This window comes from Melanaphis sacchari, unplaced genomic scaffold (assembly GCF_002803265.2).
Source record: "Melanaphis sacchari strain LSU unplaced genomic scaffold, SCAv2.0 Contig28_pilon_pilon, whole genome shotgun sequence".
Lineage (NCBI taxonomy): Eukaryota > Metazoa > Arthropoda > Insecta > Hemiptera > Aphididae > Melanaphis > Melanaphis sacchari.
In genome coordinates this window covers 1,582,971-1,595,608 of record NW_020271162.1, presented here as the reverse complement: position 1 = coordinate 1,595,608, position 12,638 = coordinate 1,582,971, and the positions used below count along the sequence as shown (strand labels likewise).

Here is a 12,638-nt window from a genome sequence, read left to right as displayed (position 1 = left end):
CAGTAACTAACCCGTTTGAGCGCCATGATGTGACGTTAAAAGTTCCAACACACTTTAATATAATCTTAATAATATTCTGTAGTAAAAATACAAATTAACACTTAATAAGTAGGTTTTCATAGAGCCTATTCATGAGTAGGAAAAAAAAACAACACATTATAAATGCAATTATAGCATATAACATCGAAAACATAATTTTTATAAGTATTATAGAAGACATTTTTCAATCATTATTACTATTTGTTATAAATATAATTTTTTGATAGCCAATAACACATATAATTATAATTTATACCTTCGACGGGTTGACAAAAACAATGCGATGAATACTAAAAACTCATGAAATCATTCAACATGCGCTTATAAATTGTAACATAATATGTGTTATGTGTATATTTGTACGGCAAGTGCCGAATGTCCGAATGATTGATCTGGACGAGCGACGGTTACTGTCAAACATTTTGTGGTATAATATAGTTTTTAAAGTATTCATGTGCTTTTTTTTGCCGCGATCTGATCGTGAAAAGTGATAAATATTGTTCGAATGTACAACGGTGCCAAACGTGGCAAATATTTTCCTAATAATTATAATCAGATAATACTATAATGTAAAGGCATAATATAAATATATTGTTTATCACATCGGATATAGCGTTAGTCGTGGAAGTTTTAAGTGTTAATAAGATTATTGTAATGCAATATTGTCACGTAAATTATTCCCTGCTTAAAACAACATTGAAGATCGAGAGACCACTGTGCCGAAATAAGACGTTAATGTAGGTTTTATTAGGTAATTAAAGTTAGTGTATGGGGCATATAGCTAGATTGCAAATTTAAACATTTTTATTTTTATTTTTATCTATGTATTCATCTAATTGGTTTCAGTTCGCGTTAATAGTTATTCGACGAGAGAGAACACATGGCTTAATTTTCAAATAAAAAACGATTGATTAATTTGTATTCTTTCGTTTAATGCTATAGTGCAGTTAGTGACAACGCGTAATATTTTGCACGACAAAAAGGAAAAATTAAGTAGCGCGTATACTATTCTATTATAATATATTATATAATAACTGTGCTTTAAACATTTATATTTAATATCAACCGTCAAAACAGGGTATTTATTTATATGTATACAACATCAACACACAAATTAATTTTTCAATTTTTTCAAAAAAATTTACCGGTTTAACAGATATACCGACTACGATTTAATGATGGTAATAATTATAATGGTTTGAGACTGCAACATAGGCTGGTAAAATCGTTCGCCAAATCGAATAAATTGTGATTCAAACTGATAATGAAATAACTCAATCGGTTATTTTATCCTAAGAAGTCGAAGATACAACAAGATGTATTAAGTGGGCATTATATATGTGTTATGAGAGGTCAGATTATGATATAACAGGTTTAGCGTACGGATTACCTCGTGACAACTAGTCAATGCGGTATAAAATGAATTGTAGGTACTTAAGGAATCCGCGATTTCCGGATATTAATATTCAAAAATTTAGCCCGAGAACAATTAATGTCGTGTATACGTAAAACGAAACGCGCCCGATCTATGAGCGAGATATAATAATCTAAAACTCAACATAACACACAAATTAAACCTAAAACCTATGTAGAGGATTACAAACTAATGTCATTAGTTGCTCAAACACTATATTATGATAAAATTGTGTGTAATGTCTGTGTGCGTATACGTTGTGTATGTGATAGGCGTGTTTAATGTTTATTTCACACGTTAACAAAGTAATAAATTAAAATATTACATTATAAATAATCGACATGCAAAAATAACGTAGATTGTCGTATCTAATTAATGCGTGCGATTTTATAATGAGATGACTGTAGTAAAGAAACAACAAAGTAAACAGAAATGAAAAACGATGCCCTTGTAGGTATTAATGAGAATGATTTTCTATTTGGAAAAGTAGTATGACATGCTATGTGTTTGTGGTTTGCGGAAAAAATAAAATGTATGAGATAATAAAAAAAAAAATTTACAAAAGTAGTAACGTACAAAAAAATGAATATATTGTTATAATCGATATTTCTTGTATAAATTGTACTGTATCTTGTTTGCTTTTTTTGTATTTTTTCCAAATGACATAATATATCGTTCTAATAATGAATATTACTAAAATATGATGTTAACAAAATCAAAGATAGAAAATAATAATACAATAAAAATAATAATAATAATAACTTAAAGTTCTAGGTACGAGAAGTTATATTATCACAATTAAATTAAACAAAGAAAACAAATATATAATTTAATGAAAAAAAACCCCTTTTTGCAGTGCTTTCGAGAGCATCAAAATAAAATTATGATGTTTTATAATGTAATATAAATATATAATATGTATATATTATTAATTTTTATTAATTTGTATACTATATGAAAAATAGTAATTTTAAAACGGGCTAAAATAAAATGTCGTTTATGGATTATTTACAAAATAATATGTGTGATAACAATGAGAGAAAATAATAATAGTCAAAATAAAATAATAATAAATTATCAAAGGCAAAAATAATAATCAAATATACGTCTACTGCTCTTGCTCCTGTTGTTTTTCCGGTTCTGTTGATTCCTGTTGTTCTCGTGGTTCTTCCAAATTTTCGTGCAACAATACAGAAATCGAGTCCTTGACCGCATGGAACATGATGTTCTTGATCTGCAGTTTGTCCTCATGGTTGCTGTGGTTGCTGGACAGGTCACGGAATTCGTTCATCAATCGGAAACACTGGGACACGTTTTCAGGCGACACGAAGTCGCCGGCCACCTTGATACAGCTATGTAGATTTCTTACCTGTGAATGACACATGAGCATACGTTTAATGTCGAGCAATGCGAAAAATGATAATGAATATTATATCGGGTCAGTGAATAAACGACGAAGAATATGACGTTTTCGTAAATATTGTATCCAAATTATGGAAGGTATATATTTAACAATGACAATACGTAAATATATCATATAATAATTGATTAGACTAGAATAATTATTTTATCGTTGTATAGGTACCTGATGCGGGGCTCCGGCAGGGATGAAGATAGCGTCGCCGAGACACTGTACCACTGCATAACCCTGGACACCATATTCGGTATACAACCGCGCCCTGAGATCTGCGTCCAAGTATGAGGATTGGTCGTGAATGGGATCGTGGTTGGGTTCCAGTGGTTCACCACGTTCAGCACTCACTTTGTTCAACAAATCGCGTATCGAGTCTGCGTCTTTGGCGTGATAAATGTGCCACACTGCGCCTGGCAACTCTTTAGTCTCGCGGGCCCGTCTTCTACTTGCCATGTCGCAGCCAGCTTCATCGACTGCCCGATACGCTTCTGTAACATCCATTATAAAGACAAATGAATTAATTTATCAAAAATACACAGGACTGTAGGCGTGTAAGACAAAACTAAAAAAAACATATTCATAAAATAAACCGATTAAATAAACTAAATAATATTATAGATTAATAATTAAAATCTACTATTATAAATTGTATAAAAAACAATTAGTATAAAAGTGAACGCAAAAGAAAACGAAAATAATAACATAAAAGATAAAAATGAATTGAAGCAAAATACATGTTTAATATATGTTCTTAGAAAATAGCACATCGCACAATTAGGCATTAGCGATTATAAAATAGAAAAATCGGCCAACTAGACAAGTAAACAATTTTTTTAAATCTTAAATTATACGATGGCTGAAATATAATTATCATATTACAGTAATGAATGGATAAAGAAATTTTTCTTTGTTGGGAAAAACATATCATAAAATAAATATGTTTTTTGATTATAAAGAAGCAATTATAATATTATAGCTACAAGATATATTCGTCACAATCGTAACTGTAATACAACATATCTACGTCACCATATCCACTGATAAAATCATAATAATTGTGATAAAAGAGACGTTTTACGAATTTCAGATAGACTCCAAGCTAAAAGATATATAATATACATAATATCATAAAATTCGTTGAAAATGATTTAATACAAGTATGATTTTTGATTAAGTTCAAAGTAATTCAAAATTAATTATTATTTATCGCAGCAAGACAGAAAAAATATATAAGGTAAATAGAAAATACTGATTCGCTTTTGTACATTAGTACTATTGCTCAAATTACTTACCCTTTACATGCCATTCGTGATCAGCTTCGTCGTCTTGGTTTCCATTCTTGTGGGAAATAGCCACATACACCATTACATTAACTGCATCCGACACGTCCAAATGTAAATTGGTTGTACTTATCAACCGTTTGCCGGAATCGCGATTTCCGACATTACCATAAGCCGAGTACATTTTTGGTCCAAGATCTGGTCGTACAAAACATGCCGGTAATCTAGCAGCTAAATTAAGTTTACCGTCGCGTAGAGTATAATCTTTTAACGGCAACACCCTCATTAGATCATCAAATCTGTATCGGAAAAGGCTAAATACATTAAATTCGTTTTACTGTTCAAGAAATTATAATAATAACTGAAAATAAATTGAATGTTATCAAAGAAATTAGTTACCTTTCCGGTAAAGTGTCCGAAAAATCAGAACCAACTGGCCAGTCTTTTAGTTTCAACAACATTTGTTTACCATCCACACTCTTCAGTCTCTTGCTTTCGTCCTCGAAACCGTCCCAAAATTGTTTCATAGTCTTGCCCTCGATAAGCATGCCAGTCGCGCAGTCTATCAGGTCGTTAGTGAATTCACCGAAGTCGCGACTAAATGAATTAGGACTCCAAAGTGCTGGATTTAATCTTTGACCTACGTCACTGACCATCACCGGCTGACCCCTTTTCCATTGTTCCTGCAAAAACACCCAACAATTGCCGTTAAAAATATGTAAGTATTTGATTCAGTTATATAATTTCACACGTCAAGTAAATATAACACTAATTTAATAAGATATAAGAGCCATCAATAAAAAAATGTATTAGATGCGAAGATCCTAATTATATATTTTAATAAGTATATACAAATTGTTATTTTTATAAATATATATGAATAACTGGATAAGAATTTACTTGAAATATGTCGTAGTTGGTTGGATCCTCAGGATCTAAAAGTCTCAATAATTTTCCGTCACATAACCACGTATGAGGATTGTTCGGGAAAAATTCTCGGCTCTCTGCCAATGTCATTACACGTGGTGGAAGCGGTTCACGTGGAATAGTTCTCAGATATTTATTTTTCTTTCGGACAAAGTGTTTTAAGCCCTCTCTTTTACCGGGATCAGATTGAACACTCACTGGTCTACCATTTGAGCTCTGCGAAATAAAAAATAAAATAAATAAGTAATTTAACTATAGTTTATTTTGTATATGTTTATTTTACCCCGGCAATTTGTGGTTCGATGTTAATAGTATTTTGGGAATGGCCATTATTCTTAGATCCTTCGGTAATATTGTTCGACGAGCTTTCAGCCGGACTATTTAACGAGTTCTCAGTAGCGCCATTTGTCGAGTTCTCGGCCGGAGTAGTTTTAGAATTCTCAGCTATTTTGATTTTTGAGTTATTTTCAGATTCGTTTTTCAAGTTCTTGGAAGAACTGGTTTCAGAACTTTCAGCAAGACTTTGTTGAAAATTATTGGCATTTGAAGTACTTGCTTGTGGTATCAAAGGCTCATCATCATCGTCGTCATCAGTACTGACGTTATCCTTAAAACATTGGTAATTAAATGAATAAATATAAAACCATTTTGACGAATATACCAAATTCAATATTTTATATATTTTTAATTTTTAAGAATTTAATTTTTACGAGTGATCAGAGATAAATAATAATAAAGCAACCAGGTAAGCAACTGCTTAACAGTATTTTAATAACTAGGTATGATTGTTAAGTATATTGAAAAAATTAAATATATTTAGAGGCAGAAATAATAAAACACGAAACTGAATCGAATGAATAATAAGCATTTTAAAAATAAATTGTGATTTAAGTCTAAAATACATTTATTTTTATTATTTATATAATAAAATAAAATTAATAAAAGGCCAGACAAGATTTAGAGACCAAATTTTGTTACTCATCTTACTACGCCTATTTTAACACAAGATAACTAATACAATAAATTATTATGATAAATATCATAAGCTTTGATTTACCTAGTAACTGTAGCACTATTTACATGTTAAAGTGTTTAAAAAAATTATGGATTATTTAAAATATTGTAACAATTATTGAATTGAGTAGATTATTAAATAAAATTGTAAAAGTATAAATGTAATTAAAATATATAAATAAATTTAACATCAACTAAAAAAAAAAAATGTCGTTCAATTTATATCGAAATAAATATTTACCTGTAGCTCAGGGAAAGGATGTCCTGGACAACCACATTCGATGGCAATATTCCACAAAGTACTGACTCTATGCAAATCTGAGAATACAACATCCATGGAGTCACTGGCTACGATTTGTGTAAGCATGAGCCGTTCAACGTCGTGATTATGTTTACTGTTACAAGTCATCCACGTGAATGTGTCCCTTTCTCGTAGATCCTTCTTAGTCATAGTCGCGGCATTTGGCGACTTAGATGAGCCATTGAGACGCGCCTACACAACAACCGTATTATAATTGTTTTAATTACAAGAAAACAATACTATTACGCGAAAAAAATATTTAAAATCAAACTTGGACTTCGTAAATATGTGATTCTCGATTTAACATATAGTATATATTATACATATAAGCAAAGAGAACACGTACATAATAATTTTCTTAGTGGAAAGTATGAGTTATTACGAATATACTATTGAAAATAAAAATAATTTGATATTTAAGGTATATAATTAATTTTATAGGTAACCAAAGTAAGGTTTTATTATTATAATATGAATTATTAAATTAATCGTGGTTATTTTAGTTTTTAATCGCGATTGTGTTTACAATTTTTAAATTGTATTCACTCATATTTATACAAATATATTAAATACATTCATGCACACATATTAAGAGATACAAATATATCATAATTTCTAAAAATATATTTTTTTGCATAATTTAATTTATTGGTGTATAGTTATATTATTCTCAGTTTGTTAAATCTTTTATAAAGAATAGTATCAAAAATAAAAATTAAAAACCGTATGCGTTTTGAGTTTAACGATTATATTTATATTTCATAAAAAAAAAATCATACCTTAACACAATCAATGCAAACTCCAAAACCACATTTTGCGCATGCCCAGTGGTAGTTAAAAATAGTTGTAAGACAAACGTCACACATTTCTCTTACACCATTCGCTGCTTTTTTCCATGCAATAGGTTTGCCTGTAAAACAAATAAAAAACAATTTATTGATTCACTTTAATTACGTTAAATTAATTACCTTGGAAATATGGTGAGAGAGTAAGAGCTTTATTTTCTTCTTTTACTAAATAGCAAAATTGACGACCAGCTTCAACTAACACTTTTTTTGCAACTTCGACATCTAACGAACTTGGTGGACATTTCGGGTTAGGTAGCCAAAGGTTCGCATCGTCCTAAGATTAATGTTTATTTAACAAGTTAGGTTTTTTAAATTTTATCATAATAAGCCCAAACTTACTTCAGTTATATCCAAGAAAGGATCAGGGAACCCAGCATTCATAAATTGTCCAGTTTTATTTGTGAACAGCCGACGAAATGCGTAGAACCGGCAAAATATATTATCAATTTCATCTTGTGTCATAACATCATTTTTCTTATTGTTTATAAATATACGGCATTCTCTACATTTATGTATTTTTGGCCCAGCATTTAAACATGGGCCCGATTGAAAAAACCGCACTTCACCGTCATTATTTTTTCCTTTTTTTAATGGTATACTTACAACAACCTTGGGTTTTCTACCTCTTTTTTTAGGAATCTTAATGGGTGGAACTTTCTTTTCTACTATTTCCAAAGGTTTGGCATTGTCTGTTGTGCTTTTATTTTCTGAAGTTGTTACGGGATTTGAAATTTTTCTTTTTTTGCACTTTTTGTTCCCATTACCCGATGTCGACGGTTCGGTATGTGAACTACTCGTGCATGGCAAAATTACAGGAGGCGATGTCACCTCAGTATTATCATCTGATGAGCTTTTAGAATTTTTTCTTTTTTTAGTAATTTCACACTGTAAAACTGGAGGAGTATCATCTATTTGAGAGAAAGAATGGGATGGAGTTTGGTCGATATTAACGCCTGCTTCTTTTAAATCTTCTGCCCATACATGGCGTTGTAACCAGGCTTTCTTTAACTTGTGATGATGAGTTTTAATTCCGCTTGACATTTCAGTATAAGTAGCAGGCATTAGAACCGGGGGAGGTGTAGATGGAGAAGAATCGTAGGTAGTTGTGTTAGTTATTGGGATATTTGAAGAGGTTGACACCAAGCTTGCTGTTGTAGCAATAGCTGACGATTTGGCTGTCAAACTCGTAACCGAGACTGATGCAGGAGTAATAGTTGAAATCTCCATTGAAGCTGTGGACGGAATGATTTCTAAATTAGAAGTTGAAATAGTCTTTGAATCAATCATTACAACAGTAGACGGAATAGAAGCTGGGACTTTTGTCAAATTATCTGTTGAAATGGTTATTAATTTATTTGATGAAAGTGTCGTCGATAAGATCGCTGAATTGGTAGTCAAATCGCTTGTTGATGTCATCAGTGATGAGTTAACATTATCATTTTTAGGCAAATACTTTTCTAAATAGTTTTGTTTTTTAGATTTAATACAAACATTTATATCAAGTGTGTTTGTGGTATCTTGAGAATCTGATTTAGCATTTTTGTAGTTAGCATTTAAATGTAAAGGAACATCAGTTTCAGGTGTAATTTTTTTATAAATCATAACTAGATCTAATGCTTCCGTTTGGAGATCGTCTACTGGTACTGCAACAGGTACAAATTTTGGTAGGGCACTAGACATCATTGCATTTAAATGTGCTGGAGGAGGCATGTCCAAATCCCTTTGAGCTTTATCAGTTGAAGGTGGATACAAAGCGTAACGACCATGAGTATTTAACAGTGGCCCAGGATGATGTGGTTCTGGAGAAGAGTTGTGACCTTTTGATTGACTAGTATTGACCAGAGATGATAATGGCCTGGAATAATGCATTGATTTGGCTTGTTTTGGTTCTTTATTAGTTTCTAATTTTACAGCAGGGACTGTGAGAATAGTAGGAGCACGATTATATGAATAAGCTTCTGGTACAGGTATCGATGAGTTTTTGTACGAAGACTCATTTCTAACTATCACTGATGAATTAGAAGGAGGTACATACACATGATTTGCATTCATGTAAGGAGCATATGAGATCATATTATTATGGTTTCCACCTTCGCTGGCATTGGTTAATGCATTTTCATGATCGGAATTCGATTTAGGAACAGTCCGGTTTCTGTAATGAGCTTGTTGCTATAAACATACATATAATAAAAAAAGTTGTTATGTAAGAAAACTAATTTCCAAAAATGTAATCAATTAATTTATTTATGTTTTGTATATATTAAACGAAAACTATACATGATATATATTATTCTTAATAGGAAAACATTGCTTTCAAATTATAAATAGTATAAAATATATATTCCATACCGTATACACAGGTATATATTGTAGATACATAATTAAATATAAAATATTTGTGAGATGAAGACAGCATAATATGGACGTAGTGTGCTATTAAGTGTTAAGAATTTAAAATCCATGGATAAATTATAAAAATTTCAATCATTAAGTGTACCTTTATTGAATGTACATATCTATAGTAATTTAATGTAGAGAACTACTTCACTACTTAGAATCATCAAGGATTCATTTCTACTTGATATCTATTGCATTTTATATTATATGTATATATATTTAATAGTATCGAAAAATAATTGACGATTTAAATTATACTCAAATATTTTGAACCCAACAAAAATATAAATGATTTTAGAAAACACTTTTTGAGCAGGTAAAAAAAAATTTTTTTTTAAATGGTTTCATATAGTCTCTCTGTAAATTTATATTATTTATACTTTAAATAGATTAATTATTATCGAAAATTTACAAGAATAAAAAAAAAATTAATACTAAGTAATTTTCACAACAATTCAAAAAACTGAAAAAAGGTCAATTTTTTAATTAACCTTTAAAAACAAATTTACAACTTGTGGGATCAAATATTCTTTGTTCTGACATACTATAAAATGTTAATAGAAAATAGCAGTTAAATATATTGAAATGTATAAAATACAATATATATTCCGTGTCCTGCAAAATGTTTGTAATATTAAAACTATCATGATTCATGAGACATTTTTATACACAAAAAATTGATTTAGTAATGTTAATATTAATTTTTCAATTTTTTTTTTTGTTGGAAATGTTTGTGATTATACACGTAATACAGTATTTAAGACGTAAGCCTGAGATTTTTAGTATACTATAATATTACATCATTATTTATAATTTATAAGTATATATATTTGAAACTCTTAATTCTAATTAATATATTTTATTATTTATTCTTAAGCTTATACGGAAATAGTTATTAATTAATATAATTATCTTTTAAAAGTAATTAAAATTTAAAAAATCACTAACATTGAAACTAATTTATAGATCTTCTCAAAATTATTTTTTTTTAATTAGGTCTTAGGTTGTCATTAGTTTTTACGAAAATCTTTAACTGATAAAAAATTGTATTTCATTATAATTATTTTTTAACTGCAAAATATATTTTTAAATATTCGTTAACATAAATATATTTAAGATTATACTTACGGTTGAAGGTCTAGAAGATGAAGGATCAACCATTGTTGATCTAGGAGATGCATATTTGTTTTTCTTTTCTTTCCAATCGTCGATTCCTCGATGATTGGCCGTTTGATTTGCGCCATTTAGAGATGGATGTCTTTGCTTAGATGTATCTTGAGTCTTGGATCCTTGACTTGGGTACACATTTTTCGGCGGGGAAGGTAAATTTGATATCCAATTGGTTCTCTAATAAAAACAATATTTAAATAATATATAATGTTATATTTTATACAAAAAACTTTTTTCAAATAAAATTTATATACATTCATTGTTTAGATACAATAAAAGTTGGGTGATTGGATTTAAGTTGAGTATATATTTATTTAATAAGTTTGATTGATTTAAAAAGACTATAATACAATTATCCGTAAGCAAATATTGAGAACCATCCTAGCAAACATTTAAGTATATAATATTTAATTTAAACGAATCAAATCTACGATAAATTTATAGTCTATAGAGTTGATTGGGTACTAGGGTAATATTTTTATGAATGCATGTTCAAATACAATGCATATTGCTGTAAGTAAAGCAAACGTTTCGCGTTATTTTATTTAATAATAATATTTACAGAAACATATACACATAAGTATACACAATAAGATTTTATTATTTCTTTTTTTGACTCTGCTCATATTTATGTTTATTTCCAAAATCGTTGTAGCCAATTATAAAGGTACGCTATTATTAAGGTATTATTTTTTTTTATTACCTATAATTTATAACCTACAATAAAAATAAAAATAAATAATGACGAGTGTATAATATTTAATTTCATACTCTATACGACATAAATTATTGAGTAAAGATTAAAAGATATAAATTGTTTTAAGACAATCTAGTTAGTTTAATACGTTCTCTTGCAAAGATAAACCAATTATCTAATACAAATAAAATAAAATACAATAAATACTTTGTTATTATAAAGAATATCAACTGCAGACTGTAGTGTTTTTTAAGCTGTGTATTAATCACACTATTTTTTCACGATAAATAATAGATGGAATATGTATAGTTAATAACAAGACTTTAAAATTGTTTCAGGATATTTATTAATTTTATCGGTAACAAAAGAAAAAAATTGTTACTTAAATATATTGTTAACCGTAAAAACTTATGTCAGAAATAATCTCGGTTCTGTATTAAATATTTATACACAAAGTCCTTTGAAATATAAAGTTTCACGAGTTTTATATTTCAGATTGGGAATGTAAAACTTTTTTTAAATAATATTATTGCAGTTTCATCAACAAAAAACTTAATACAATTTGGATTTTAGTATTATATTTCAGGTTTTACAATGACGTGTTGCATATTTATTAAGTAAAATTAGGGTATTTCAGGAGATACATAATATAATAATATAAAACTTTTAACATTTAGAAATTTGACACAATTGGTGGTACTCCAGTTACTATTTAGCACGGGTGCTTTTTGTATTTTATAATACTATTTGTAAAAGCTTTATAAAAACTGAAAAAGTTACAGCAATACCATTTATTACAAAAAAATATTTTTATTTTAGATTAATATACCTAAATAGTTATAAAGTAATTCTTCACATTAAAGACAATAATCGTTTAATGAATTCGGAGATAAAGGTTCTTAAAATGTCTACTATTTTTTATTTGTATAATAAAGGTTTATTTTATTTTTATAACAATTTCAACCTCATAAATATTGATAAAATATGTTTATACAATACATATATTTTAAAACAAAAGATTTATCTGTAGTGATATTATATCAATTTTTGCTACGTATAATTATTTGTGTAATGCACTAAATGCACTAATGGATATAAAATTTGTAACGTAATGCTAGGTCGATCGTATATTCGTAT

The 12,638-nt window shown here is 28.9% G+C and overlaps 1 protein-coding gene across 3 annotated transcripts in view; it reads right to left on the bottom strand.

Annotated features, from left to right (window-relative positions):
* Positions 1 to 2,483: 2,483 nt before the first annotated feature.
* The window catches only part of LOC112595680 (lysine-specific demethylase 3A-like), a 65,845-nt gene continuing 55,690 nt past the window's right edge, over positions 2,484 to 12,638 (bottom strand). For 2 of the 3 annotated variants that reach the window (XM_025340977.1, XM_025340979.1), the window contains 11 exons: positions 10,763 to 10,981; positions 7,577 to 9,406; positions 7,358 to 7,511; positions 7,169 to 7,299; positions 6,330 to 6,581; positions 5,358 to 5,681; positions 5,048 to 5,290; positions 4,547 to 4,830; positions 4,160 to 4,461; positions 3,039 to 3,355; positions 2,484 to 2,822 (listed from right to left, as the gene is read on the bottom strand). In XM_025340977.1, the coding sequence (XP_025196762.1) occupies positions 2,562 to 2,822; positions 3,039 to 3,355; positions 4,160 to 4,461; positions 4,547 to 4,830; positions 5,048 to 5,290; positions 5,358 to 5,681; positions 6,330 to 6,581; positions 7,169 to 7,299; positions 7,358 to 7,511; positions 7,577 to 9,406; positions 10,763 to 10,981 (4,317 nt within the window). In that variant the 3' untranslated portion in view covers positions 2,484 to 2,561. The remainder of the gene's footprint in view (positions 2,823 to 3,038; positions 3,356 to 4,159; positions 4,462 to 4,546; positions 4,831 to 5,047; positions 5,291 to 5,357; positions 5,682 to 6,329; positions 6,582 to 7,168; positions 7,300 to 7,357; positions 7,512 to 7,576; positions 9,407 to 10,762; positions 10,982 to 12,638) is intronic. The other variant, XM_025340978.1, reaches the window with a different exon arrangement.